Genomic DNA, 26,268 nt, shown 5'->3' with positions numbered 1-26,268 from the left:
TCTTAAACATTAATCGTTGAATTTCATGAAGTGGTATTGATCCTTCAGGGTTATATGGGCAGAATATAGGGGATGAAACATTGAATCAACTCTTTTGAAAGTCCTTTCATGCTCAGCAATAAAGCTTTCATGAAGCAAGGAAAGGGAGAGAAAATAAAATGTTTGCTGTAATAAAAGACCCAGAGTTTCCACAGAATAAAAAAATTTATTGTTGTTCATGACCAATATTTTTAAAGATAACTGTCATTTATACAATGGGTAAGTAACTGAAGCATTCATATTCTCTAAAAGAGTTCATTTTTCCTCCTTTCACTAATAATGGAAGACCATTACATTTAAAACTTATTTATTTGTTATTACCACCTACTTTTCTCTTCACCCCATCATCACCTTTATAAAATGAGTATAAGAATGCTATTGTGCCATCAGCAAGCATGGACAAATAAAACTATCCTGCTGTTAAGATTTTCCAGTTAGAACTACAGTTCAGAGGATAGAAGGAAACTGCTGTAATTTGAGCACTACTGAGCACAGCATGAAGACATACAGCATATGAGTCTGAAAAGATCACAATCGTTTAGAAAGAGTCAGGATAATCAAAGTATGACCTACTTGAAAGCAATGATGTTAGGATGCTTCAGCTTCCTTAAGTGCTTGATATCAGTTTCACTCTGTTCTCTCACTTTCTTGATAGCTACCTCCTCTGATCGGAATTTACCTAAGAAAACAGCTCCCTGTGCTCCACTGCCCAGCCACTGCAGCTCAGAAATCTCCTCAAAAGGAACTTCCCATGTATCTGATAATAAACAAGCACTATCTGTTATTATGATTGTGAACAGCTGCCTTTTGACAAGCACCAAAGTAATACACCATTCTGTACTTTTGTAGTCTGTCACCTGTTGAATTTGACTAACATGTAAAATGCTTACATCTACAGAAGACTCTATTTTTAAAAAGAAAAGAAAGCACCTCCTTTCTTCATCAGAGCTTTCATTAGCTGTTAGGTTTGCCAGGCAAGAACCAGGAAAGCCTCCTCTCCCCCAAAACCACAAAGCCTGAAATAGGAGGACAAATACCCTAACAAGTCATCAACCTAAAGCGATGCTTTTGTAGCTCCTATTACTTGTTAGGTATAGTGACTGGAAGCCAGAAGAGCAAGGGAAATGTAATCTCCAAAACCTAATTTTGCTTTTGGAAATCAGGGGTGGGGCTCTGGAGTGCACCAAGCTGCTGAGCATTGGTGACATACATTTCAGCTATATGACTAATGGGGGGTACCTTTTCATTAGTCGCTGGGTTGAGCTACCACTAGGAATTTTTTTCTGCATATTTTTCTGTACCAGGTATGCAATGTCCAACAGAGCATGCATCAAGTCTCTGTAACCTAGCCTTAACATAGCGGCCTGATTTTAGTGATAGAACACAGAAAATCCAGTAGCTCTGATACAAATGGAGGTCAGTCAAGGAAAGGAAATCTGATCTATGAAGCTTAATTTTGCCTTTGCTGGTCAGGGCTGGGGCTAGTGGGGTTATCAAGCAGCTGAGCACACGTGATAATCTATTTCAGCTCCATGCAAACATGAGGGGTCGCATTCATTTCATTAAAGAAGCTCTGGATATTCATGCTCACTGTACATGGAGCTTTCCCCATCAATCAGTCAGATGTGTCACTCCTGCTTGCACAATGTCTTTGTGTACAACTGATACATATATATTTTGTCTTAATTACATTTTATGCAACTCAAACTATTTGCTTCTTGACATGGAAAGGCTTGTTATTTACAGGGTTTGAGAACCAGCTCTAAAGGTTATCAGAGCAACCAGGAATACGGTCTTGCCAAACCTAGGAAGAGGGTTTAGAGACTAATATTTGCATGCAGCAATTCCCACATCCATTAGCACACAAAGAACAGAAAAGCCATAATGAAGATGGCCAATAAGTGGCCCGATACAAGGAGCAACCAAAGGAACACTTACTTGGTCTTAGGATTGCGGAATGCCTTATGCTTAGACATGTTGAAAAGTAATCAAGAAATGAAACAATGATGCATATATTTAAAACGGTGAACTTAAGGCTACAGCAATTTAATACCACTCTAAAGGCTAATACTTCCCTCTACCACAGACCTTTATCTCTGAAAACATTTTTAAAACTCCACAAAAATACATGGATTTGCTCGTTGAGTTTACCTTGTTGCTGCAGCTTGTAGTCAGTGGAGTAAGCTTTCCCTATAATATTCCATACTGGCTTCAGACAACCAAAGAGTCCTTCAAGAAATCCACCATTTCCACTGCCTGATCTGTTGAACTGGATCTTGATATCATCTGTTCCATTATTGGTCTCTCCAGATATACCATCACTGTTCTGATGAACAGGAATTTCCAGTTCATCTTGTTCTGTTAATTGTAGCACACTGTTTTCAAACTGGTCCCTGGAATCCTCACTTACACTGGTCAATACTGTTGTGGCTACTGGGCTATTCATGTTCTCTGATGCATTGCTGTAAAGTAAGCCCTTGTCTCGTACATCCTCTATGATCTCAGGTGAAGGATGGAGGCCTGTGGGTATATGATCTCCATGCATTCCACTGAAATCTTTGTCTTCACTGAAGGCCTTGGTGATAATGGCCGTAGAGGAAGACCAGCTCAGGGGCTCCTGAGAACTGGTCATTGTATTGTGGGTGTGCATGTGCATGGAGCCGACAATCAGAGATATTGCTTTAAAAAAACCAAATGCTCATCCCCAGTGCAGAAAGTGACCACACCTGAAAAAGAAATGGAGGACAAGATATGAGAAGACAAGAACTACTGATCTAAATTGCATATCTGTTCTTCAGTTTAAGCCCAGTGACTTTTCCCACCAAAACATTTACCACTGTCTCAAGAAGCTTTTCACGAAGACATGGAACAGTGGTGGCTGGTGCTCACTGAAGCTGGTGGGGTGGAGAGTAGGGGCCAAGGAGGTCACAAGAGCTGTAGTACTCTTTTGAATCCACAACAGCCAGCAACCCATACCACAGAAAGGGGAAACTGAGGAACATGAACTTTAAAATCATGAGTAAGAAGCAGAAGGTGGGGAATTCATACAGGAACACAAAAGGACTCCTTTGGACCTACATTCTCCTGTTCCAGCAACAACTCCCATTGCACAGAGAATCAAGTAAGACCATGAGTGCAAAGCAAGGGGGAAATTCACACACCCAGAAAAAAACATTCCTTTGGACCCCATTCTCCTATTTTAGCAACAATTCCCTTTGCATAGACAATTCAGTGACTTTAACATTAGCAGTGGAAAATGGGGATGGGAGAGCCACACAGCCATTTCACAAAGTCATCATCATCTCAGAACCACACAGAAAAGCAAAGTCTGGAACCCATCTGCAAGTTTTGACAGCATGTACCCCTTTGCATAATAATAACATAATAACAGTAATCATCATTCACACAAAAGCATTCCTTTGAAGCCACATTTTTTTGTTCACGCAACAAAAACAGTGGTGGTGGTGGTGAATCCACTAACCCAAGGAAAAAATACAAATCCATATACACCTACACACTCACCAGAAGCAAAAAAAACCCCAGAAAGAAATCCACCCACAGCCATACATACACTCACCCAAGGGCTGAGGGTGGTAGTAGAGAGTGGTCAGAGCCACAGTCCAGGCCATGAGCAAGAGGAGGATTCAAGTTACCAGAGCTGCCCTTACGCTGACCCCATCTACTGTGAATAAGATAAAACAAGTGCTTACAGACAAATGTAACCATGTAGGACTTAAAGTTGGTGTCTGTATAAGAGGTTGTAATGGACTTTCCTACACACTAGAATATACAAAATCAAAAGGGGACTCTGATGAAGTAGTGGTACAGGACGGTGTTTATTGAAAACAAAGCTCAGCTTCTAGGAACTGAAATGGAATGTATAGAAGACAAACTGTCCAGTGATTTTTTTTTCAATAATCCAAACATCAAAGTATGACTGTCAAGAAAGCTTTAATATTTAAAATATCAGGAATAATTCCATGACTTATGACACCACAACTGCTTTCCAAAGGAATCACTTGGCATGTGTTTTTCAGGAGTTTAGGCTGTTTAAAATATGACTGCCTTTAGAGGAAAATAAAACTCCTTCATTTGCAGAAAATACAGGAGTTTTGCAGAAAATTCTAGTTCCTCCCCATAATGGTCTCCCCTGTGCAGCATAACACCAGTTCTTCACAATATATACCCTGAAAAGTGTTATGGAGAGTCATATTTCCACTTGTTTATCTTGTATCGGAAGGAATTACAATACTGTATAAATAAGTCCTAAACATTAACTGAAGAATTCTGTTTCTTTTTTGTTTTTACATCTCTTGTTTTAATCAGTTATGAAAATGTTCTGAAGCTAATTCAGAGTCCAGATTCTGTCTACATACTTACTAGCCTTACTGTGTGGGAAGGAGAAATGTGTTATTAGGAGGATGCTACACACGTTATCAGGGGGTGCTACACTGCTTTTTACAGCACAACCTTATGCATGTTTAGACAGAAAAAGCAGGCAACCATGCAGATAAATTCCCTCATACACTAGCACTCCCCACACAGGCTTCCATATCCATATTCATACAAACTCAACCCCACCGGCAGGCCCTGTCTGCACTAAAACCTATATCAGTTCCATCCCACTTTAACTGCCATGGCTTGCAACCCCCAAAGATTCCTAGGAATTGTTGTTTAGTGAATTGAGAATTCTCTGTTGGAGACTGCATGCCCCACCCCATCACAGAACTACAATTCCCAGGGTGCCCTGGGGAAAGAGAAGGGCTGTGAAACCAATTTAAGTCTGTAGTCTGGACACACCCTTACTCTCCTGCAAGAGTGTGCTGTCCCAATTTGGATCAGCACCATGGGGCTTCAGGAGAGGGGGCCTTAAGGTCCCTCCACTTATGTCCCAAAATTCCACACACAGAGACCCGCTCAGAGAGTTAAAAAAAAAGGGGGGGAAATCCACCACACCACCCCCACCCCTGTAGCAGGAGTGGAATTTCAGCTGCTCTGAGCCACAAAGTTGGCTTTTCTCGCCCTTTGCTTCCCCACTTGGCGGGAAAGGCAGGAGACAAGGGAAATCCTCAGGAATCACCAGCTCAAGGTGATCCAGGTGCCCTGAGTTTGGGGCTCACCCCCTCGCTCCATTCTTCCCTCAACTTTGCCACCCCACCCTCGGCTGCCCCTTTACAGCCCTCAAGCCCTCCTCACCAAAAGAAAAATAAGTTTTATCAAGCAGGGAAGTGGGAAGGAAGAGAAGAAATTTCCAAGAGAGACTTACTTCTTCTGCTGTCAGCGTCACCAGCACACTCGCTGCCTACTGTTCTGCCTGCCCTGCAACCACACACAGGGTTTCCAGTTGGCAGACTTGGCTCAGCAAGCTAGCCAATAAGCTAGCCAGCAAACTGAGCAAAGGGGGCAAAGTGGCTAAGTTGTGCTGAGTGTCCTCAAAATCACCCAGTATGACCCCTCCCTTGGGAAGGAAGGGGTAGTCTTTGATTGGCTGATTCAGGCTAGGAGTCTGAGCCAAACAGCTTAAAAAAAAAAAAAAAAGATTACCCCAGGTTGAGGGAGTGCGCACTCCAGGAAACCATTCATCTGCACTTGTGGAATTAGCCAAATGATGCTGCAGGACCAGGAGTTCCTTCCTGCCCTGGCCCACAGCACAGCAGCAGCAGCCAGCAGAATGGAAGAAGCTGCCACCAGCTCACAACATACCATAGACTTTATATACCTTAGATTTCCTTCCATGTGCTTGCAAACTGGTTGCCTACAGCATAGCACAAAATCCCCAACCTTTATGCACCAATGGGCACATTGGAATGTTGAGGAAGTGTCATAGGTGCTATCACAAAATGGCTGCCATGTTGGGCTCAGCCAGCCACAAAACACCCATTTCACAGAAAGCCAAACTGATGAGGCTAAAAGTGAAGTCACTTCCCCAAGAATCTGAATACAAAGTAGAAGCAAGGTCAGATCTCCAACACACAAAACTACTCCTTTGATTCCACAGTTGTCTCAGTCTCTCGCATTCTGGATCACCGCTCCCCCTCCCCCCAAAGCTTTGTCTCTCACCCCACAGTCCCTTATCTTCATCCACACATGCACACATGTTGTGGCATTTGCCCTGGTTCAGAGGTTCTTTCAAAATATGTTATCAGTTTGTAGGTAACCCTGAGCTACCAGTTTAACAACACTTACTTTCCTTACAAAATCAAATGCCATCTTAGAGTAAGATGAATTCTTCACTCCAGATATAGGTCATACAGAGTTTTCTATTTTCAGGAATTACTCTCTCAAACAAGATTTGTCTTTTGTTTCTCTACTATAAAAATATCAGCATAACAATACTAAACACAAGGCTTATACATGCATAGATTCAACACATGACACATTCAACAGCATCTTAAGTCAAGGCTTCTAAGGGCGCAGTCCTATGGTGATGCCCATAAGCCTCCAAATTCGGAGGCTTTACGGGCATCCTATGCAGGGCAGAAAGAGCGGCAGAGGCAATATTTGCCTCCCCGCTCCTCCCACTTTGCAATTTGGCTAGACAGGCTTTTTTGCCTGTCTAGCTGGGGCACGTCAGAGTGGGAGGGAAGGAGGCTCGGGAGACCACAGGATACATCATATCCCGGGTTCCCCAGTCCCCTCCCACCGGCACGCCCCCTTTACCCTCTCTCTGAGGTCACCTTTGTGACCTCAGAGAAGCAGCCAGTGCAGTTCTCTCCATGCTGGTTGCAAGGGGGAAGGGGTGGGGAGAACAGATTTCTGGATCTGCGGTTGGAGTGAGGTCTCCAACCTTGGATCCAGAAATCCAAATTATCCTATGGCCCCCCAGACTCTGTCTAGGGGCCAAAGGATTGCTCCCTAAGTAGAGCAAAAGCAATTGTTAGTTTGAAGCATACCAAGATAGTTTACAGGCACCATGTTGGGAGTAGCTGATACTTTCTGGAGGCTATAAAATATGTCTACATTGTTTTTACCACATTACCTCATATTCCATTAAGCTACATTCTTAAATATATATTTCTATTCTTCAAATCGCTTATGTCTAAATAATATTACTTCTTATCGAGATGAATGATTATAACATACATACATATACAACATTTTAGAATCATATGACATGTTACAGCTGTGTTTGTGACCCAAGAATTATTTCTTTGACTCCATCCTGTCTCGTATGTGAGTATTAAAAACATATCTTTTGTATTTACAACCTGAGAAGCTCTTCCTTCTTACCTTATTTGATTACATTTTTGTTTTTATGATTACCTAATTTTTTAAATGTTTCTATGTCACTATAAATTCAATATGGGCATTGACCCCAAGGCGCTCCAAGTGCAAAACCTGGTAGCCTTTGTCTGGATTCTTTTCTTATCAGTAAAGAGTACTAATGAGCCAATCATCAATTACTAATGGTTTGGCACTTCTGTTTGTCATCTAGGAAGCCTCAAAGAAGACAAGTTCAATTAATCTTGTACAAGAGACTAAGTTGATTTGCATTAGCTATTGAAATTTCATATTTTAATCCAGAATGCTTTTCGAGGAATCTAATTATTGCATTTTCTAATTTTATAGTGGTGCCAATATGGAAAAGGTGGTGCCAATATGGAAAAATTTGCCTGATTTGCCACAGTGTACATGTGCACATACACACACACACACTCCCATACACCCCACACACACCCCAATTCATGCAAATACACACACACACACAGACACTTGTATACACATTCACATATACATACGTAACAAGTTCACACACAAATATTCCTCCCCCACCCACCCTGTTGCTTTCCACTGCCTCCCCTGTTGTTCCCTGCTGCACTCCTCATCCCCCAGCTGCTCTGCAGCCACCCACACTATTCCCTTGGTCTTCTGCAGTCATGGCTTACCAGATGCCAGCAGGAAGGGGTTTTTTTCCAAGGAAGTTGGGCATGCTAAGAAGTGCAGCGCTAGCCTAGGCTTAAATCACCCCACCATTTTAATTTCCCCAGAATGTTTCTAGGGCTATGTGGTATCCCATGTGGCCCCAGAAATACGCTGAGGAAATTAAGATGGTGAGGCAACTCAACCTGGGCCAGTGCTGCTCTTCACAGTGTGCCCAGCTGCAAGGGAGAATTTTTTTTAAACTATTTTTTTTAACATGGAAGGGGTAGGGATGCCATGGCAGAGCTCTGCAGGAGCATTGGTGCCCATGGGCACTTTGTTGGTCACTAAGCATATATTCAGAAAAGGGTCTTAAAAGCATGTCTGGAAGAAGGAAGTGTTCTAGGGCTATTTCCAGACAATGCTTTTATGGTTCCATCACCCTGCCTCATTCACAGAATTCTACAGGGTGTCTGAGCTATGTCATCTTCCACTCATAACCCTCCCGTGTTTTTTCTACCACATCTTCTGTCTTTTCTTCTTACCACAGAAAATCCATTAAGGAGAAAAAGATGGAATAGCTACACAATGCCTTCTAATTGGTAGCACTAGGGGCCCTCCATCTGGAAGCTTCCCAGAACTTGGAAGCTGAATAACCACTGAGAATGCCTCTTTGTCTTCCTTTCCTGCTCTCATTTGTCAAGTTATCTTGCACTGTTGTCTTACTGTGAGCTCCGACTCCACTGATATAACTTCTATTTTTTAAATCTGTCAATCCAGAAGCAACATCTAGTTTGTATCTTTGCTCTGATAGAGGAGAAATCCAAAGCTAATTACATCCCCGTATAAGAATTGTCAGAATGACTGAATTCTATGGCTGTGCACCGCTTCGGCCCAAGGCCTGAACTCCAAGTCAAAGCGGGCTGCTTCAGTCTGTTTCGGGCCCCTTACGAGGTGAAGTGGAGGGGGCACAAAGCAATCTGGAGAGGCTTGGGGGCTCTCCAAAGCGCTCAGTGTGCTTCGGAGCTTCAGCACCCTGGCCCATCCACACAGGTGCCTCCAGCTCCTTACCTGAGGTGACTCACAGGAGTTACTGCCAAGGCCTCTATTGCCACTGTCACTATTGCCGCCGCCATCACCGCTCCTGCTGCCTCCTCCTCTGCCACCACTGCCACTATCACCGCCACTGTCATTGCTCGCCACCGCCAGCTCCTGAGCCCTGGATGTGTGCTGGCTATTTCTGGTGGGAGTCACCATTTTTAAAATGGCGACTCCTTGCAACAAGAGCTGGCGTGCGTGCTCAGGAGCTGGCAGTGGCGGGTGGCAGCAATGACGGCAGTGATAGTGGTGGTGACAGTGGCAACAGCAGTGGAGAAAGCGGCGGAGGCAGCAGCAGCAGAGGAGGAGGTGGCAACGGAACCAGCAGCCCAGGTAAGGAGCTGAGCGGGGGGTTGCACAGCGGTGTCAGGGCCCCACGGAAGTGGGACTCTGATGGCTGAATTCTGGTTCGGGGCCAAGTTGGGTCAGACCCCCCCCCCCCCGAATCAGCCCAAGCCGAATTGGGCCCACCTCTGAAACCATGAAGCGGCTTCCGAGTCAGATCAGGGGATCTCTGCACAGCCCTAATGAATTCTGCTCCCATAATATGAAGAGAGGTATCTCAAATGAGCTGCTCTTTGTACAGACATAAACTCAGACAGCTTTACATGGCCCAAGGAAATGTATTCCTTTTTCTGTGAGCACTAAATAGTAAATGTATGCACTTCCAATGTGATATGCAAGATATTTTTTAGCACTGTTTCCATTCAGAGCATTTTCATGCTCACACTCCTATGGCTCTAGAATTGCATAATCTACTTTCACAGAAAATAAAGTGCCATAATGACTTCTGTGTAATAGCAAACAATGTATTCTTTAAAATTACATTGGAAATGAAATGCATATTCATTAATATTATGAAAGCATCATTGACTTGATTTTTAGACTTCAAGGTCTCTCACAAAAAAAAAGTACAGCATCCTTTATCATCCTATCACACATTTCATTATCTGTCAGCATCCACCAGAAAGTAGTTCATTTTGTATTCTCTGTAGGTCACAAATACTAACGAAAGTTGTTGAAGTACTGAAGTAAACATGTATGGCCGTGGTGGCAGGGGGATGGGGGAGCTCGCTTCTCCTTCTGGTGCTGTCCCATTAAAATGTATATCTATTGAGTTCCCAAGCAGAAGCCACTCAGTATACTATTTTACATGTCTTCCATTGATAAATACTACAGGCGTGAACCAACCACAAGATTTGACTCGGACTCTGATTCAGCGCTTTGGAAAACAGCCCGATTCTGCTCCAACCGATTTGGAGACCTTCGGAACGTGAGTCGAGATTTGGAAATCTAAGATGTCTCCCATCGACTACCATGGGAAATTTTAAAAGGAGCTACAACCTTTTTTCTGTTTGTCAGAACTGAATGACAATTGCAAGCACAATAGCCCCTTATGGAGTTATCCCTGTCAAATTTCAGAAAAGTAGGTACAGTAGTTTTTGTGCTACGCACCTTTATATTTTGATTTTTTTAAAGGAATTTCTGATAACTTTTTAATTTCTTGGAAGAACTGGATGAAACTCTGAGAGATCAAGCCTGCCAAGTTTGAGATGAACAGGTGAAGGGATTTTGTACAAGAGAAGCCTTTTCATTGAGGGTATCCAAAACAGGACTTGCTTATCCGCTTATGTTTCTTGTGGACCATTCTTCTGAAAATGACAGACAGCATAAAGATGGCCTAAGTAAGAAAACTGCCAAGTTTCAGAAGAATAGGTACACTGGTTTATGTGGAAGGGAAGTCCTCACATCTTACACATCATAGAGGTGTCACTGGACAAGAAACCTGCAATTTCAGAAGGATAGATGCAGGAGCTAGGGAACTATAATTGAAAACCGTTTAAGGCTTTTTTCACAGTGAAGCCTGATTGTGTTGGAAGAATGGCCATCTCACGGTCCCATCTTTGTCCTCCCCCAAAGCATAGTGATTGGAGAGTCCCTGGTAAAATGTGCTCTATGATTAAAAGGTGGATGCATTAGGCACTCAACCCCCCTCCCTCCACCCCCTCCCCTCATCAGCATTTAGAGAAAGAAAGCGAATGACACTATTTTGGGAGACAGACGGTCTGCCTTTCCAAAGCCAAACTGCAAATAAAGCCTTGTGCAGGGTCCAGCCTCAGTTCTGGTCACTTCGGAGGGAAGCGAGCTTCAACTCGGGAAGCACCAGAAATGGTCCAAAGGGGCCCAATTTGACTCAGCCTTCAAGCTTCAGCTGAATCCAACGCACATCCCTAATAAATACTATGCACTTTACTGTACTTGCCTAAATGGGACTGTGTGGGATGTGACAAAAATCCTATTTGCATTTATTTACATAGTGCAGGGTGGGGAGTAGAGAATATAGGATTTTATGCTTAGCAAGAATGCCACTAACATTATACTAACACACTATTCATCTCCATTAATGCAAGACACCTCTGGGAGAGGAAGACAGAGAAAGAACTACCAAGTACCTATACCTACACAAGCATCTCCCTACAACCATGCATTTTTTTGGAGACAAGTGACAAAAGGGCAAACATTTAATCAAGTGGTGGATCTGGCCTGTTACCTTCAGTGCCTCCCTCAATGTGGCCATCCTGCAAAATATCCACCAAGAAGCTCAGGGAAGCATAGATGGGGTTATCCTAATTTTGTCCTAACAATTATGTGTAATAGATTAGACTGAGATACAGTGACTTACTCAAGGCCATAGCAAGCTTCATCACTGAACAGGAATTTCAGGATGGGTGCCCTTGGTAGTATATCCACTACACCAGATTAGCTCTGTTGAATTAATTGAATTATCGCCTCTTTCAAAATCTGAGCAAGACTGGCCTAATTCTTTTCAAGCCATCAATTCTAAGATTTTGTAGAGACATGTGCCTAATTTTACATTATGCTTAATGAGGCACATACATATTTTGCACTTGGATATGTATGACCAAGTATAAAATGTAGAATGAAAATTGGCCCTAATCCAGACTCTAATCTACACACTCAGCGGATAGTTTGCGTTATTGTTGTTACATGCAATTAATAATTTCTGGATTATTTCAATCAATATGCAAATGCCACATTATGGTTGGCAGAGATGGGCTTCATTCAGACATCATATTATCAAACCATGATGTGAATGAGCATTCACTCCTCCCTTCACACAAGTGGGTAAACAAACCAGGAGGTGACAGGTTCACATTAGGCAGGATTATATTTAAGTGCACCCAAACTAGCCAGGGTCAGAAGCCAATTTTTAAAACTGTCTTCCAATCCTAGCTTGTTTTGGTATAATTGAACCATGATCCCAGGTTAAGACGTAACGCAAAGCTATCCCTTCCTGTCTACCTTACCCATCCAGATGAAGCAGACGCAAACAGGCTACATGCACCAGCACACTGCTCATTCACATTGTGGTTTATTCAGCCAGGATTCCAAATGTGATCATGTTGTTCTAGACCAACAATTTTTATCTTGAAAGCATGAGAAAACTCACGAAAAGTCTTGATATACTGATTTAGCATTATGGAAGCTGAAAAACAGTGAATTTGTGTTTTTTTCTGATCCTTGAGCTTTTCACACTATATTTTCCATTATCTCTCTGCAACCATAATGACTAGAAACAAATGGCTCGATCCAAATGAAGTTAGTCATGTTTTAGTCCCATTGAATCAATTGGACTTTAGTCATGACTAACCTGCCCTATTGATTTCAATGGGACTAAAGCATGACTAGCTTAGTCTGAGTCCAACCTATAGGACTTAAATTTCAAAGCTAAGACTCTACATAATTCAACCCACAGAACAGGAAATTGATCCATCCAGTAGTAAGTATTAGTGCAGAAAAGAAAAGAAAAGAAAAGAAAAGAGGAAATCCTGACCTCTGCAAACCACAAGACAGAGAAGAGATGCGATGCCTCAGTCAAGAATCTATTTGCACAGATTAGCTAGATGTCAAGCTTAGTATTTTGGAATTAATAAACATACAAACTGGAAATCAAAGCTGCACTACCCTTATTACAAAACTAGCCACAGATCCAAATGACTGTCAAGCTACTGTAGTAACATTAAATGCCTATAAATAAGCAAAAAGGGTTTTCTATCACTAAACCATTGATTTAAGTTAATTTTATAACAATGAAAATTTGACATGTACTCTACTTTGAAACAGTACAGGCATGTGGTTCCTGCTGGGTGTGAAGGAAGTAACAGAGAGAATTGGATGTCAAGGGATGGATGTCCCAGAGAAAAGAAAAGGAAGGATGGGTTTTTCCAAACACCATTTTGTGCTGTCACCTTCTATTCTAGGCACAGTGTCAAAAATACAGCTTTACAAATATTTCCAATTTCAGCAATAAATGCAGGAAAACACCATGCTGTAACTTGGCATGGATCATTAAAGACGAAAACCAGCCATAACTATTACATCCAAGGCATTTGCCTGACATTGCTTTCTCCACTTATGATACTTTGCAGTCCATTTCTGATGGGAATAAAATGTATTGCCATTCTTCCCAGAGGATTATTCAAAAGGAGCCCCCACTGATTTCAACAGCAAAGTCGTGCAAGCAAATCCCAGAAAAGATATCATACACTGGTCCTCAGTAAATATAAGCAGATACTATTTATACAGTACAATGCTCTACACAGATAATAGAAACTAGGTACATACTTTTTAAAAATTAAATTGTTAAAAATTAACTATTAATGTGAAGTGTTTGCTGCTGAAAGTAGTTGTTTTCAATTCTATGAATGAATTGATTTAACCAGCAGTTAAAATGGTTAAAATCAGTTCATTCATAGAAATGGGAACAGCTATTTTCATCAATAAAAACCCAATTAATAGCAAAATTAATAATAAATTAGTTATAATTATTCCCTCATCCACCCCAAATATATTGGCATACAAGTTTTATTAACATGGCACCAAAGCTACACCAGCAGACAACAGGATTACATTTTCACAAAAGGGGAGTGGGGGTGGAGAAACCTGCTGTTCTGAAATCAGTTGCAATTTTCCCCTTGATGTTCACAATCTCTGTCTTTTCAGATAGCTACTGAAATCCATTCCTTCCCGTTTTAAACAGAGGCAAGAACTATTGCACAACCTCTAGAACCGCAATTGAAGCATGTCCATGTTTGTTCTTCGGACAAGTAAATGGATAAACAGCTGTCAGACATAGAAATATTCTTGGCTTTAATATGGTGTCTTTCAGCATTTTTTCCAGTCCATTCCCAACCCAAATGCATCATCCATTTGCTCCTCTGAAATAAATGACAAGAAGGTAACACTGGTCATTCTGCAATAATAGCCCCTTGAAGGAAGACAGATTTTGTTAATATACTTACAGTGATGGATAATTTCTACAATCCTGCTCCATTTTCTCATGTAACGAGATGGTTGGCAAAAAACACACACACAGATACACAAACCTGCTGTACAATATACAGCAAGGAAATTCCACCCACACCATCTTGCAACCCCACTGCAAAGGAGAACACAGAAGTTACTGACGTCACAGATTCATGAATGGATGTATACGGGGCCGTTTTAGGTTTCAGAACAGAGCCTGCTCTGGTGTGTGCTCTGAAAAGGGGGGGGGGAGTCCAATGGGCAGCCAATCAGAAGCAGGCAAATATAGCTTGCCTTTCTTCAGAAGAATCTCATCAGAGAATAAGCAGAGATCACCAATCAAACTCCTGCGACACAGCCTCAAAGGGTTATGATACAGACCTTGCCAGCTGGGAGGGGTGTAGGGCAAGTGGGAACAGATGATAATGAAAACAAAGCTAAGGCGTGAGGAGAATATTAGAACAATGAGTAGAAAAAGCAGCATTGCTGCCACACAGCTCCAAAACAGAAAAACACTCTACCTTCATTTTGTGTGTGTGAGTGTGAGTGTGTGTGTGTGTGTGTCTACAAAAAAAAAAAATCAGTTTCCTGAATAAGTCTTGTATGACAAACACTATCAAATATCTACCATCTGCTATAGGAAACTAGTATTTTAAACCAGAGACCAACATTATTCATTTTATTTTTTAAAGCTGTGTATACAAACCAAGATACGAAGTTAATAATTAAAAGTTATACACAAATGTGAAGACTATATAAAAGAAAAACAATCTAGGATTGTGTGTCTAGTAAATAAAATGTGGTAAATACTGCAAAACCTTCTTTAGAAAGTGGCAGCTCCTCCCCAACCCATAGTGCAATAGCATTTGGTGGGTGAAAGCCACAATAAACACAAAATTTGCAGTCTATACCCCAACCAGCTCCAAACCTGCACTACATCAGCTGCAACTTATATACATCCCAGCTCTCTCATTATTCTCTGGAAAACCCACAATAAAAGGAAAGTTAAGTTCCTGAACTTTGTAGCTAAGGCTCCACTTGACAACCACAAAACAGATTTTAAAAATGAAGCAACTTCTTAAGTGTACCACTAACTTGCTATAAATTTCCTCCCTAGCTAAAAGGAAGACTCAACCGCAAGTTGAGGAAAGTGTAACATACTGATATAAAAATAAAACTCAGAATTTAAATCATTAGACAGCTATTATGGTATTTAAAACATACAGGTGACCAATCCTCCTTATGTTTCCTTAATTTAACACTGTATTTCCCAGAAATAATCCCAGTACCATTCATCTGGAGGGATTCCAATGATTAAACATTTGAAGCTTTGATTATTGTTTTAATTTCTTCCTCTGGTGCCAAGGACAAAAACATCTATAACCAAGTCTAACAGTATAAATGAAGCTATTCCATAGTGTGGATTACATCTGGCCCATTTTGCATGATCCAAGCAACCGACAGTGGCTTAAACAAGCCACTGTGGTTTGCAGGCACCCACGGGCACCCGTTCCATAAACCAACCCCCCCTTGTAGCTTGTCGTATCGTGCTAACCCAGCAAGGGTGGGCTGTTGGTGTGGTTAACAAACCACCCACAACCCTAAAACCACCCATGGGTTGTGGGTGGTTTGTTAACCACACCAACAACCCACCCTCACCAGGTTTGCATGACATGACAAGCTACGAGAGGAGGTTGGTTTATGGAAAGGATGCTGCAAAGTTAAGCCACTGTGGATCAATTTGATCTTGTGAACCATGCCAATAAACATCACAGCACCAGCACAATGACATTATATCCATGTGGAAGAGCCATATATTTCTAATTTCTCATCAGTATAAAATGGTCACATAGCTCTTGGGCACCACCTTTGGGTAAGTTCCACTGCTATCCAATTAGGTATAAGTAAACTGCCACTTGCCCTCCTCTGGTAGTCAGAACCCTGATCCCAACTGCTCTGAGGCACAAGCAACCTCAGGCCTTTACTTCCTGGAGAAACAACACTGATGCCTATCCCAAAGGTAGGATCTGTTGAAACACTACCTCTGTAAGTGGAATACCCCATCTCAGCTCATCCCCTCCTCTTAAGCCACAATACTTTAAACCAAACGATAGTGAATTTTTAAAAAGTTTCATTAGAAAGAACAACTAAGAGGGGGGAAAGTACAAGGAGCAAGCTTGCAGGATAAAACAGATCTAGAAAGGAGGAGGAGCCCAGTCCTTACTACTAACAACATTGGCTGGCTCTTTGGAACATCCACATCTCATTCCCGCCAATAAAATATGTAACTGTCCTGCAGTAGGATGACAAAGACCAGCATTCATTTTGTTCCTATGGTGCATGTCTTTTTATTTATTTCACGATAAGGTTGCGGAGGTTGTAAGATGTGATGTGCCCATCCTCAAGAAAAGAGGGGGTTAACTGGTGTAGTCAGAGAGAACAAATACAATCCATACTGAATTTGATGGAAGTTGAGAGGACAGCAGAGGAATGGGACTGGGAAAGGTTATGGCCTATGAGAGAAGAGACTGGAGCTGTGGGCTGGTGGTGAGGAGAGTGGGTATCCTTCTACATCGTACAAGAGAACAGGAATGGCTACCTTTCAGGCAACATATCCAAGGGCAATATGGGCCTACTTTTAGGCCCACATTGGGCTTGGACATGTTGTACATAGATTTCCATCTTTGACAGTTCATACCACTGTGGCTTTATATTTGATCCTGGAGGACAATTTGTACTTATGGTTGGGGTGGGGGAGCAAGGAACTCCCTAGTGGACAGGAGGATTACCATGGTAAGGAAAGTAAGATATAGGGCCAGTTGGCACACACAAAATAAGCCACCATGGTTGCTGTAGGGTTATTGGAGGATTGTTTCCCTTTCCAACAAGCCATGACACTTGAGCTCAGATGGCACACTAGCCGCACCTAGGCAGTGATTATGGAAATCACGCCCCACATGCACCCGGCGCACACCGTGATTTAAATAAGTAATGGTAGTTTAGTTTGATTGTGTGAACAAGTTCATAGAGGAAGACAAGAGGACCCTATACCATTCTTTTGTTTTTTAAATATATTTAGATGCTGACGTCAGGGGTCCAGTGTCATTGCTGCAATTTAATACAAAGTCACACGGGTAAATATTATTAATAACAGTTGCTGTTGTTGTTGTTCAGTCCTTAAGTCGTGTCTGACTCTTCGTGACCCCATGGACCACAGCACGCCAGGCCTTCCTGTCCTCTGCTCTCTCCTGGAGTGTGCTCAAGTTCATATTCATTGCATCGGTGATGCTATCTAGCCATCTCATCCTCTGCCATCCTATTCTCCTTTTGCCTTCAATCTTTCCCAGCATCAGGGTCTTTTCCAGTGACTTTTCTCTTTGCATTAGGTGGCCAAAGTATTTGAGCTTCAGCTTCAGTATCTGTCCTTCCAATGAGCAGTCAGGGCTGAATCCTTTAGGATTGACTGATTTGACCTCCTTACAGTCCAGGGGACTCGTAAGAGTCTTCTCCAGCACCACAATTCGAAAGCATCAATTCTTCGGCGCTCAGCCTTCCTTATAGTCCAGCTCTCACAGCCATACGTTGCTACTGGGAAAACCATAGCTTTGATTATACGAACCTTTGTCGGCAAGGTGATGTCTCTGCTTCTTACTATGCTGTCTAGCTTTGCCATAGCTTTCCTCCCAAGGAGCAAGCGTCTTTTAATTTCATGGCTACAGTCACCATCTGCGGTGATCTTGGAGCCCAAGAAAATAAAATCTGTCACTGCTTCCATTTCTTCCCCTTCTATATGCCAGGAAGTGATGGGGCCAGATGCCATGATCTTAATTTTTTTAATGTTGAGTTTCAGACCAGCTTTTGCACCTCCACTTCCACCCTCAACAAGAGGCTCTTAAGATCCTCTTCGCTTTCTGCCATTAGGGTGGTATCGTCTGCGTATCTGAGGGTGTTGCTAATTCTCCCTGCAATCTTAATTCTGACCTGTGATTCATCCAAACCGGCATTTCTCATGATGTACTCTGCATAAAAGTTAAATAAGCAGGGCGACAATATACAGCCTTGTTGTACTCCTTTCCCAATTTTGAACCAATTGGTTGTTCCATGTTCGGTTCTTACTGGACTGATATAAAACGGGGCCTGAAGTGCCTGGGTCAATATTTTCCCAGATTATTAAAGATAGGTTCTTTCTAGACTGTTGCGGCAGGCAGGCAGGCAGGCAGGCAGGCAGGCAGGCAGGCAGGCAGGCAGGCAGGCAGGCAGGCAGGCAGAAAGAAAGAAAGAAAGAAAGAAAGAAAGAAAGAAAGAAAGAAAGAAAGAAAGAAAACCAGGAAGAGTGGAAAGCAGGGGAAGGGGAAATTTTATTTTACCAATTAAAAAGAGTCTGGGCAAGGTGTACATTTAGGGAGGTTGAGGAAGTGATGGGCCTCAAAATTATTACTGGCAATTCATTATGCAGATAGTTTATTCAAAAGATGAGAGCAATATATTAAGACAAATTAAAGGTTTCCAGTAACTAGTAAACAGCACACTGAATTATCTAAAGTAGGAGGACTGACTACTGGAGAGCAAGACTATGTACTGGTGATGGCAATTAATGCTTCATCACTGCCCAAACAAATACAACATGTTGTCTGATGAAATTATCTCAGGTAATCAATGGCTTGTTGTGGAGACCACTATCATAAGTACAGACCAAGATTCCACAAACGCAGTTACTAAGTTGCTGTTGGCGACTAGGTAGGGATCTCTTTCCCTGGCCACAGAAGGGAGGGGAAGAGGCCAACCTCTCAGTTTGTGCCTGATTGGTGGGAGATCTTGCTGCTTCCTCCCAACTCCAAAGTTCAGCAGGCTGAAAAAACTGCTCTATCATTCCACTCAGCACTCTGGAAGTCAAGAAATGGATGGGGTCATTCAATTCACACTGTGCTCTGGACATATTTGCAAGACGCCAGAGAGATTCTCACCATGTCTGAATGTTTTCCAGCCTGGCACAAACTGAGAGGCTAACCTCTGGCAGGTGAGAGGCCCTGGCAGTTTCAGAATCCACATGTTAAATGTTGAAAAGACATTTGACCGTGCGGAACAGAGGGTTTTTTAAAAATTAAAATGACAAATATGTATAAATCCCAATATGAAAACAGGGTCACAGCTCTTGGGGGAGAAAAAAGCAAGCTACTATAATTTCTGCCTATTAAAATTATTTCCATTCTAAATCTAAAGCTCATTCTCGTACCTGATCATTGTTCCAGGCTCAGCAGTATCACACATCCTCTTGTGCATAGACTTCCTCTTCACATTAGATTAACTAAACCAAGCTGACACTCAGTACAACTTAAAAGAACAAGAGTAAGACAGTCCAACACTGGATTTCTTCAAAGAGCAGGAGTAAGACATTCCAACATTTCTTTCTGAAAATAGCCAACGAAAAAGACTAATGAGAATTTTTAAAGGAAGGGTTCGCTTGAACTGTACAGGGCTCTGCACATACTTTTTACATGGTCTTCCAAAGAAAAGAGAATCCAAGCAATTCCCTTAAATACAAAGTTGTGAAATCAATCCAACAGAATATATCTACAATGTTTACATTATCAATGTTTATACACATTTTAAACAAGTAAATATGTTTTAGAAAACTGTCTGTTATTGCCCTCATGCAACAATGTGAAATGCACAGGCTCAGTCTTTCATTGGCTCTGCTCAGATGTAACGCCATACATTGGTATTACACTGGTATTGGTATGGTCTGGTATTACACAACATGCAGGGCTCACATACTCACTTCTCCCTCATGCATTCTGATTCCCTCCTGTACCTTCTGGTTCTGGTCAAACCATGGTTTGCACAAATCGCAGTTTGCCTAGTTAGGATTAAATGGCAAATTATGGGTTGTATCCAATCGTCTCTTTCCACCAGCAGAACAGACACTGCTGGCGGATCAAATTTCCCCTCCCCCTCCCCATGAGCCCCCCCCCCCTGGAAAATCTACTCCAGAGGATTGTGGGACCCTTTGGAGCAAATCTGGAGAGAATGCAGGGAGCTGAAGAAGGGGAGGAAAACTCCCATCAGTGACCAGAAGTCCACTCATGTAATGTTGGATTTAGCCCTATAGTTTGCCAAGAACCAGAAAGCACAAAAAGGAATCTGACAGCCTAAGTGGAAGAGAAGGTACGCAAACCCTAGTATGTAATATGATCTGGCACATCTGAACTGAGCCAATATCTCTGTGACTCATATACCACCAACACCATAAAGACATATAATCTGACCCTGCAGAACACAGTGTCAAAAGTTCCAGATTCCAAGGCATGTAGCAACTCTGGAGACATACTGAAACCATTTATCAGTGTACACTCAATTTTTCTTATATTTTATGAATCCAGGACATTTCTTCAAGGCATTACTCCCCATTTTAGGCTCTACTAATTAATGTATCAACTGTCAGGACAAGATCAAAATAAATGGCAACTCTATCTGACATAAGATGAATGTGGCAACTCAGGAATTATGAGATGCATTCCAGGCCTAAAGGAATGCTGAGTGCCACTTTTTCATAGAAAGGTGGGGTACAATCCAAATAAATAAATAAATCATCTTTCTAGTGGTTAAACATCCTTAAATACTAAAAAAAAAAAAAGGGGGGGGAGGTCAGCAAAATCCCAAGTTCTTGCTACAAAAATTCATTAGAACTTATGAAAAAAATTAATTGAGTGGTATTTTACACATCATATTCCCCTAAATAAGGTATTTTAAAATGCCTTCCTTTAAAGAAAGTAAATTGAAATGAAGCCAAAACCTTTTCCTTGCAGGTAATTTTGTTTCAGCTACCCACACTATGAAATGTTTGTCAAATGTAATCAATTGAAACATAGTCTTATAAAGTTAGATGTTGCATAACTTGTCTTTATTTCTCAGAATGAAAGCTATTATTTGCACCAGTTGTAAAGGTGTGTGTGTGTGGGGGTGCATGTGTGTGTTTGTGTCACAAACACATGCACAGGGTTAGGAGATATTAATTTGGAATATCTTATTATTCGAGCCAAGGAAGCAAGCTTAGTTATGTATAACAGAACAAGAATACCACACACAAATATTCTGAACATAGAACATTATATTCACAGTAGAGAACTTCAAAAATAATTCACTATAAATATAAACGTTTTTAAATAATAGTTCTGTAAAACAGCTGTTCAACTAATAGGAGAAACATTTTTTCAAGAGGTTTATATAGAAATGTAAAATTTCCAGAAATTATAAGGCCATGGGGGAAAAAACAGGGTTTTTTCCCAGGGGTGGGGGGGTCAGAAAAATTGGAAATTTGGAAAAATGACAAAATAAGCAATACTTATTTTTTAGCTTTCTTTACAAATTAAAAGTAACTTTGTTGCTTTAAGACAGCCTTCCCCAACCTGATGCCCTCCAGATGTTTTGGACTTCAGCTCCCATCAGCCTCAGACAGCATGGCCAACGGTCAGGAATGTAGTCCAAAACATCCGGAGGGCACCAGGTTGGGGAGGGCTGCTTCAGAAACATAAGGCAGCCTTTCTGTTCACAGAATCATAGAATAATAGGGTTGGAAGGGGCCTACAAGGCCAGCGACTCCAGCCCCCTGCTCAATGCAGGAATCCAAGACAGAGCATCCCTGACAGATGGCTGTCCAGCCTCATCTTGAATGCCTCCAGTGTGGGAGAGCCCACTACCTCCCTAGGTAATTGGTTCCATTGTCGTATTGCTCTAACAGTCAGGACGTTTGTCCTGATGTTCAGCAGGAATCTGGCTTCCTGTAACTTGAGCCCATTATTCCGTGTCCTGCACTCTGGGATGATTGCCTTCCTCTCTGTGACAACCTTTCAAGTACTTGAAGAGTGCTATCATATCTCCCCTCAGTCTTCTCTTCTCAAGGCTAAACATGCCCAGTTCTTTCAGTCTCTCCTCATAGGGCTCTGTTTCCAGTCCCCTGATCATCTTTGTTGCCCTCCTCTGAACCCTCTCCAGTTTGTCCGCATCCTTCTTCAAGTGTGGTGCCCAGAACTGGACACAGTACTCCAGATGAGGCCTAAACAGTGCTGAGTAGAGGGAAACTAGTACTTCCCGAGATTTGGAAGCTATGCTTCTATTAATGCAGCCCAAAAGAGCTTTTGCCTTTTTTGCAGCCACATCACATTGTTGGCTCATATTCAGCTCGTGATCGACAACAATCCCAAGATCCTTCTCGCTTGTAGTGTTGTTGAGCCACGTATCCCCCATCTTGTAACTGTGCATTTGGTTTCTTTTTCCTCGGTGCGGAACTTGGCATTGATCCCTATTAAATGTCATTCTGTTGTTTTCTGCCCAGCACTCCAGTCTATCCAGATCACTTTGGATTTTGTTTCTGTCTTCCAAAGTATTAGCTATCCCGCCCAATTTTGTGTCCTCTGCAAATCTGATCAGCATTCCCTGCACCTCCTCCTCCAAGTCATTCATAAAAATGTTTAGAGCACACTGGGCCCAGGACTGAGCCCTGCAGTACCCCACTCGTTACCTCTCCCCAGTTTGAGAAGGTCCCATTGATAAGCACTCTTTGAGTCCGATTCTGTAGCCAACTGTGGATCCACGGGATCGTTGTTTCATCTAGCCCACTTTGAGCTAGTTTGCTCATCTGGATATCATGGGGCACTTTGTCAAAAGCTTTGCTGAAGTCGAGGTATATTATGTCTACAGCATTCCCACAGTCCACAGGGGTTCCTAAAGTTATTTTATGTATGACTTAGTTTCTTCATAAAATTATCATTACATTTTAAAACTTTTAAAAGTAAACTCAGTAAATTTGTAATGATTGTCTGAATAGATTAGTACTACATTAAATGACTGCTACAGCATCAGAAACACAGGACTCTATAGAACAAAACCCATGCTGTCAAGAATGCACATTTACTGTCAAGAATGTACAACGGTGACTCTACTCACATGTTGGGAAACTGAACATAAATATCTATCAGTAAAATATACTTTGGATCAATAATTTAAATAAGGAATTAAAGAACTAACTATGCTGGAAATCTTACAGACAGGATTAAAAAATATTTTGCCCCATGGCTTCATTATTTCCAGACATTTTACATAGCTAGTCTATAGTTTTTAGAAAACATTTTGGTGTGAGTAAAGGCTGGGTAAGAATACATAAATATTTTGTCTTAAATTCTGAAAGAAAATATTTCATAATCCAAAGCTGTTCAATGTTTCCAATTTTTCAGAAGAAAACATAAATGGTCCCCAGAAAAAAACGGGGAACAACTGTTTTTCTTCAGAATTTTTCCATTTTTTTCCCAGGCCTTCACATCTCTAGGTTTATAAAACATTTCTCAAGAGAACTAGAAATGTGAAGCTATTGCTGCCAAGATTTCGTTTTCATACTCTGATACAGAGATCCCATTGCTAGTTATGGCAGATTGATTTTGGAAAGTGCATCTGGCACTTTCTTCACTCATAACAGACAATGGGAAAGCCCACTCGTTCACCACTCCCTTCTCAATAAAAGCCCTCAATAAAATGTTTGTTTACAAATCACTTCACTTTGTTTACTTACTAGGAGAACGGATATCAATCTAGACTGACCATCTACTTAGCTAAAAACTAAGTATTCTAATTGAAAATACTCACTGTACACTGCCAGACTACATAAAACAATGCAAAACGTTCTGTTGCAATGGATCTCTACAATGAATAAACTTTGCCCCGATCAAGGCTGACTTGTATAACATTTGTACACATTTACTTTGGCCTCAGAAGCCTTGGGGAGTTTCTGTCCAACTCAGCAATGTGGGAGGGTTTGTTATTTTAACTGCTGTTGATAAGGACTTATCTCCAAGTACTCAAAGGTTGAGTTCAACACACTTAAAGAGAAATCAAAAAACACAAGGGAAGTTAAGGAATCTCTATATATTTTGTTTCCTTATGAATGAGTCCCCAGTGAATCTTCATGCCTTTTCTTTCTATCATTCTTCATCCCTTCTCTTTTGCCTTCTAAGGACCTGCATTGCAGTAGTTAGGTTCCCATTACTACAAACACTATTCATGGCATAGACATCACTGCACAACAGTGTGACTTTATTTATTTTTATTTTATTTTTTAAATTCATAAATTGTCCTTCATCCACAAGGGATCCCAGGGCAGTGTACACAAAATTAAAACAAAGTGAATATAAAAACCATACAATTACAAATTAAAAGGCAAAAAAGCAACAGCAACTCTTCAAGCAGCAAACCAAACAAAAACATAATGATCAATGCAGTTTTAAAAAAATAATTTTTAATTTTTTAATGTTAAAATTATTTAAAAAAAATAGTATTTAAAATGCTTGGGCAAAAAGGATCATTTTAATTTGGCACCAAAAAGAAAACAAAGTCGGCACCAATCGTATCTCCTTTGGGAGGGCATTCCAAAGTCGAGACACCACTATAGAGAAGTAAATTACAGTACTCAGAAAAGGGCCTCCTCTGAAGAGCTTAATGCATGAGCAAGATAATATGCATGGGCAGGACAGTGCTTCAGGCATTTGGGCCCCAAGCCATTGAGTACTTCAACACAGCAATCCTATGGTCATAGGGAGAGTGTCCCAGGGACCATAGGATGTGTCAGATTCCCCCTCCCGAGACTGTAAATACTCCTATGAACTCAGGAGGGGGACTCTGGTATCAGATTCTTCCCCCCTCCCCAGCCCCCTTACAGCTGTCCAACCTCAGAGAGGTCAAAAAGGGGGCTTTCCAGTGGGTGGAGAAGGGAGTGGAATGGAATGGAGTGGCTGATTTATTTTATTTTTTTTATGAAGAAGGTGGTGAATTGTCTCCGTCCTCCTCCTGCCCTGTCTGGCTCTTGCTGGCAGGGCATAGGATAGACAGAGGTCTCTGATCTCCGATCTCTAAGGGGGATAACCAGCACCTTGAATTGGGCTCAGTAGTGAATAGGGAACTAAGGTAATTCCATAAGAATTGGTGTAAGATGGTTCCATTGAGATGAAAGAGTCAGAATGCTGGCTGCTAATTTTGCACAAGCTGAAGCTTCTGAACCATTTTCAAGGGCAGCCCCACATATAACATGTTACAGTAATCCAACCTGTTACTAGAGCATGAATCACCATGGCAAGGCTATTCCTGTCCTGGAAACCAGCCAAAGCTGGTAAAAGTGCTCCGCAGCTGGCAAACCAGCCAAAACTGCTAAAAGTGCCCCAAGCCACCAAGGCCCATTTTCAATGACAATACAGGATCAAGGAACACACCCAAGCTGCACACCTTCTCATTCATGGGGAGTGCAACCCCATCCAGAACAAGTTGAGTACCAACTTCCTGGACATGGTAACCACCAACCCACAGTCCCTCCATCGTATCAGTATTCAGTTTCAGTTTACTGACCCTCATTTATCCCATTACAGATTCCAGATGCCCTCCATAGCCTCACCTGATTCAGATGCCACAGAGAAATAAAGCTGAGTGTCAACAGCATATTGATCATACCTCACTCCAAGTCCCCATATGACCTCTCCCAGCAGTTTCATAAAGATATTGAAGTGCATGGGGGATAAGATTGAACCTTGTGGAAGCCCACAGTTCAAATGCCATGGGATCAAGCAGAAGTCCCCAATACTACCTTCTGAAACTGATCTTGGAGGTTCAAGCAGAACCACCACATCACGGTGGCCCCCAGCCCACAGAGCCAGTCCAGTGAGATACCATGGCTGATGCTATCAAAAGCTGCCAAAAGGTCAAGGAGAATCAACAGGGTTGCACTCACTTGTCTCTCTCCTGACAGAGGTCATCCACCAGGTTGACAAAGGCTGTTTCAGTGCTAAACCCTGACCTAAACCTAAATTGAAATAGATAATCTGTTTCATCTGAACCACCACCACCCTCTTGAACACCTTGCCCAAAAATGGGATATTTGCAACCAGGCAATAGTTGTTACAATCTTCT

At 41.8% G+C, this 26,268-nt stretch overlaps 1 protein-coding gene across 5 annotated transcripts in view; it reads right to left on the bottom strand.

Annotated features, from left to right (window-relative positions):
• Window positions 1-26,268, bottom strand: part of MAP3K13 (mitogen-activated protein kinase kinase kinase 13) — a 69,951-nt gene that overhangs the window by 29,239 nt on the left and 14,444 nt on the right. For 2 of the 5 annotated variants that reach the window (XR_014789556.1, XM_084846865.1), the window contains exons 3-5: window positions 19,559-19,733; window positions 2,191-2,765; window positions 613-796 (exon numbers count right to left, since the gene is read on the bottom strand). Coding sequence is in view for 4 of the 5 variants with exons in the window: in XM_084846865.1 (XP_084702991.1) it covers window positions 613-796; window positions 2,191-2,695 (689 nt within the window). In the remaining variant the exon portion in view is untranslated. Of the gene's footprint in view, window positions 1-612; window positions 797-2,190; window positions 2,766-3,616; window positions 3,722-14,080; window positions 14,122-19,558; window positions 19,734-26,268 lie in introns of those variants that run through there. The other 3 variants (XM_084846869.1, XM_084846868.1, XM_084846866.1) reach the window with 3 other exon arrangements.

Source organism: Heloderma suspectum, chromosome 3, assembly GCF_057233095.1.
Source record: "Heloderma suspectum isolate Gila_16-S chromosome 3, 16-S_ref, whole genome shotgun sequence".
In the NCBI taxonomy this organism is placed as follows: Eukaryota; Metazoa; Chordata; class Lepidosauria; order Squamata; family Helodermatidae; genus Heloderma; species Heloderma suspectum.
Note: the sequence above shows the minus strand (reverse complement) of the source record. Positions and strands in the feature narration are given on the sequence as shown.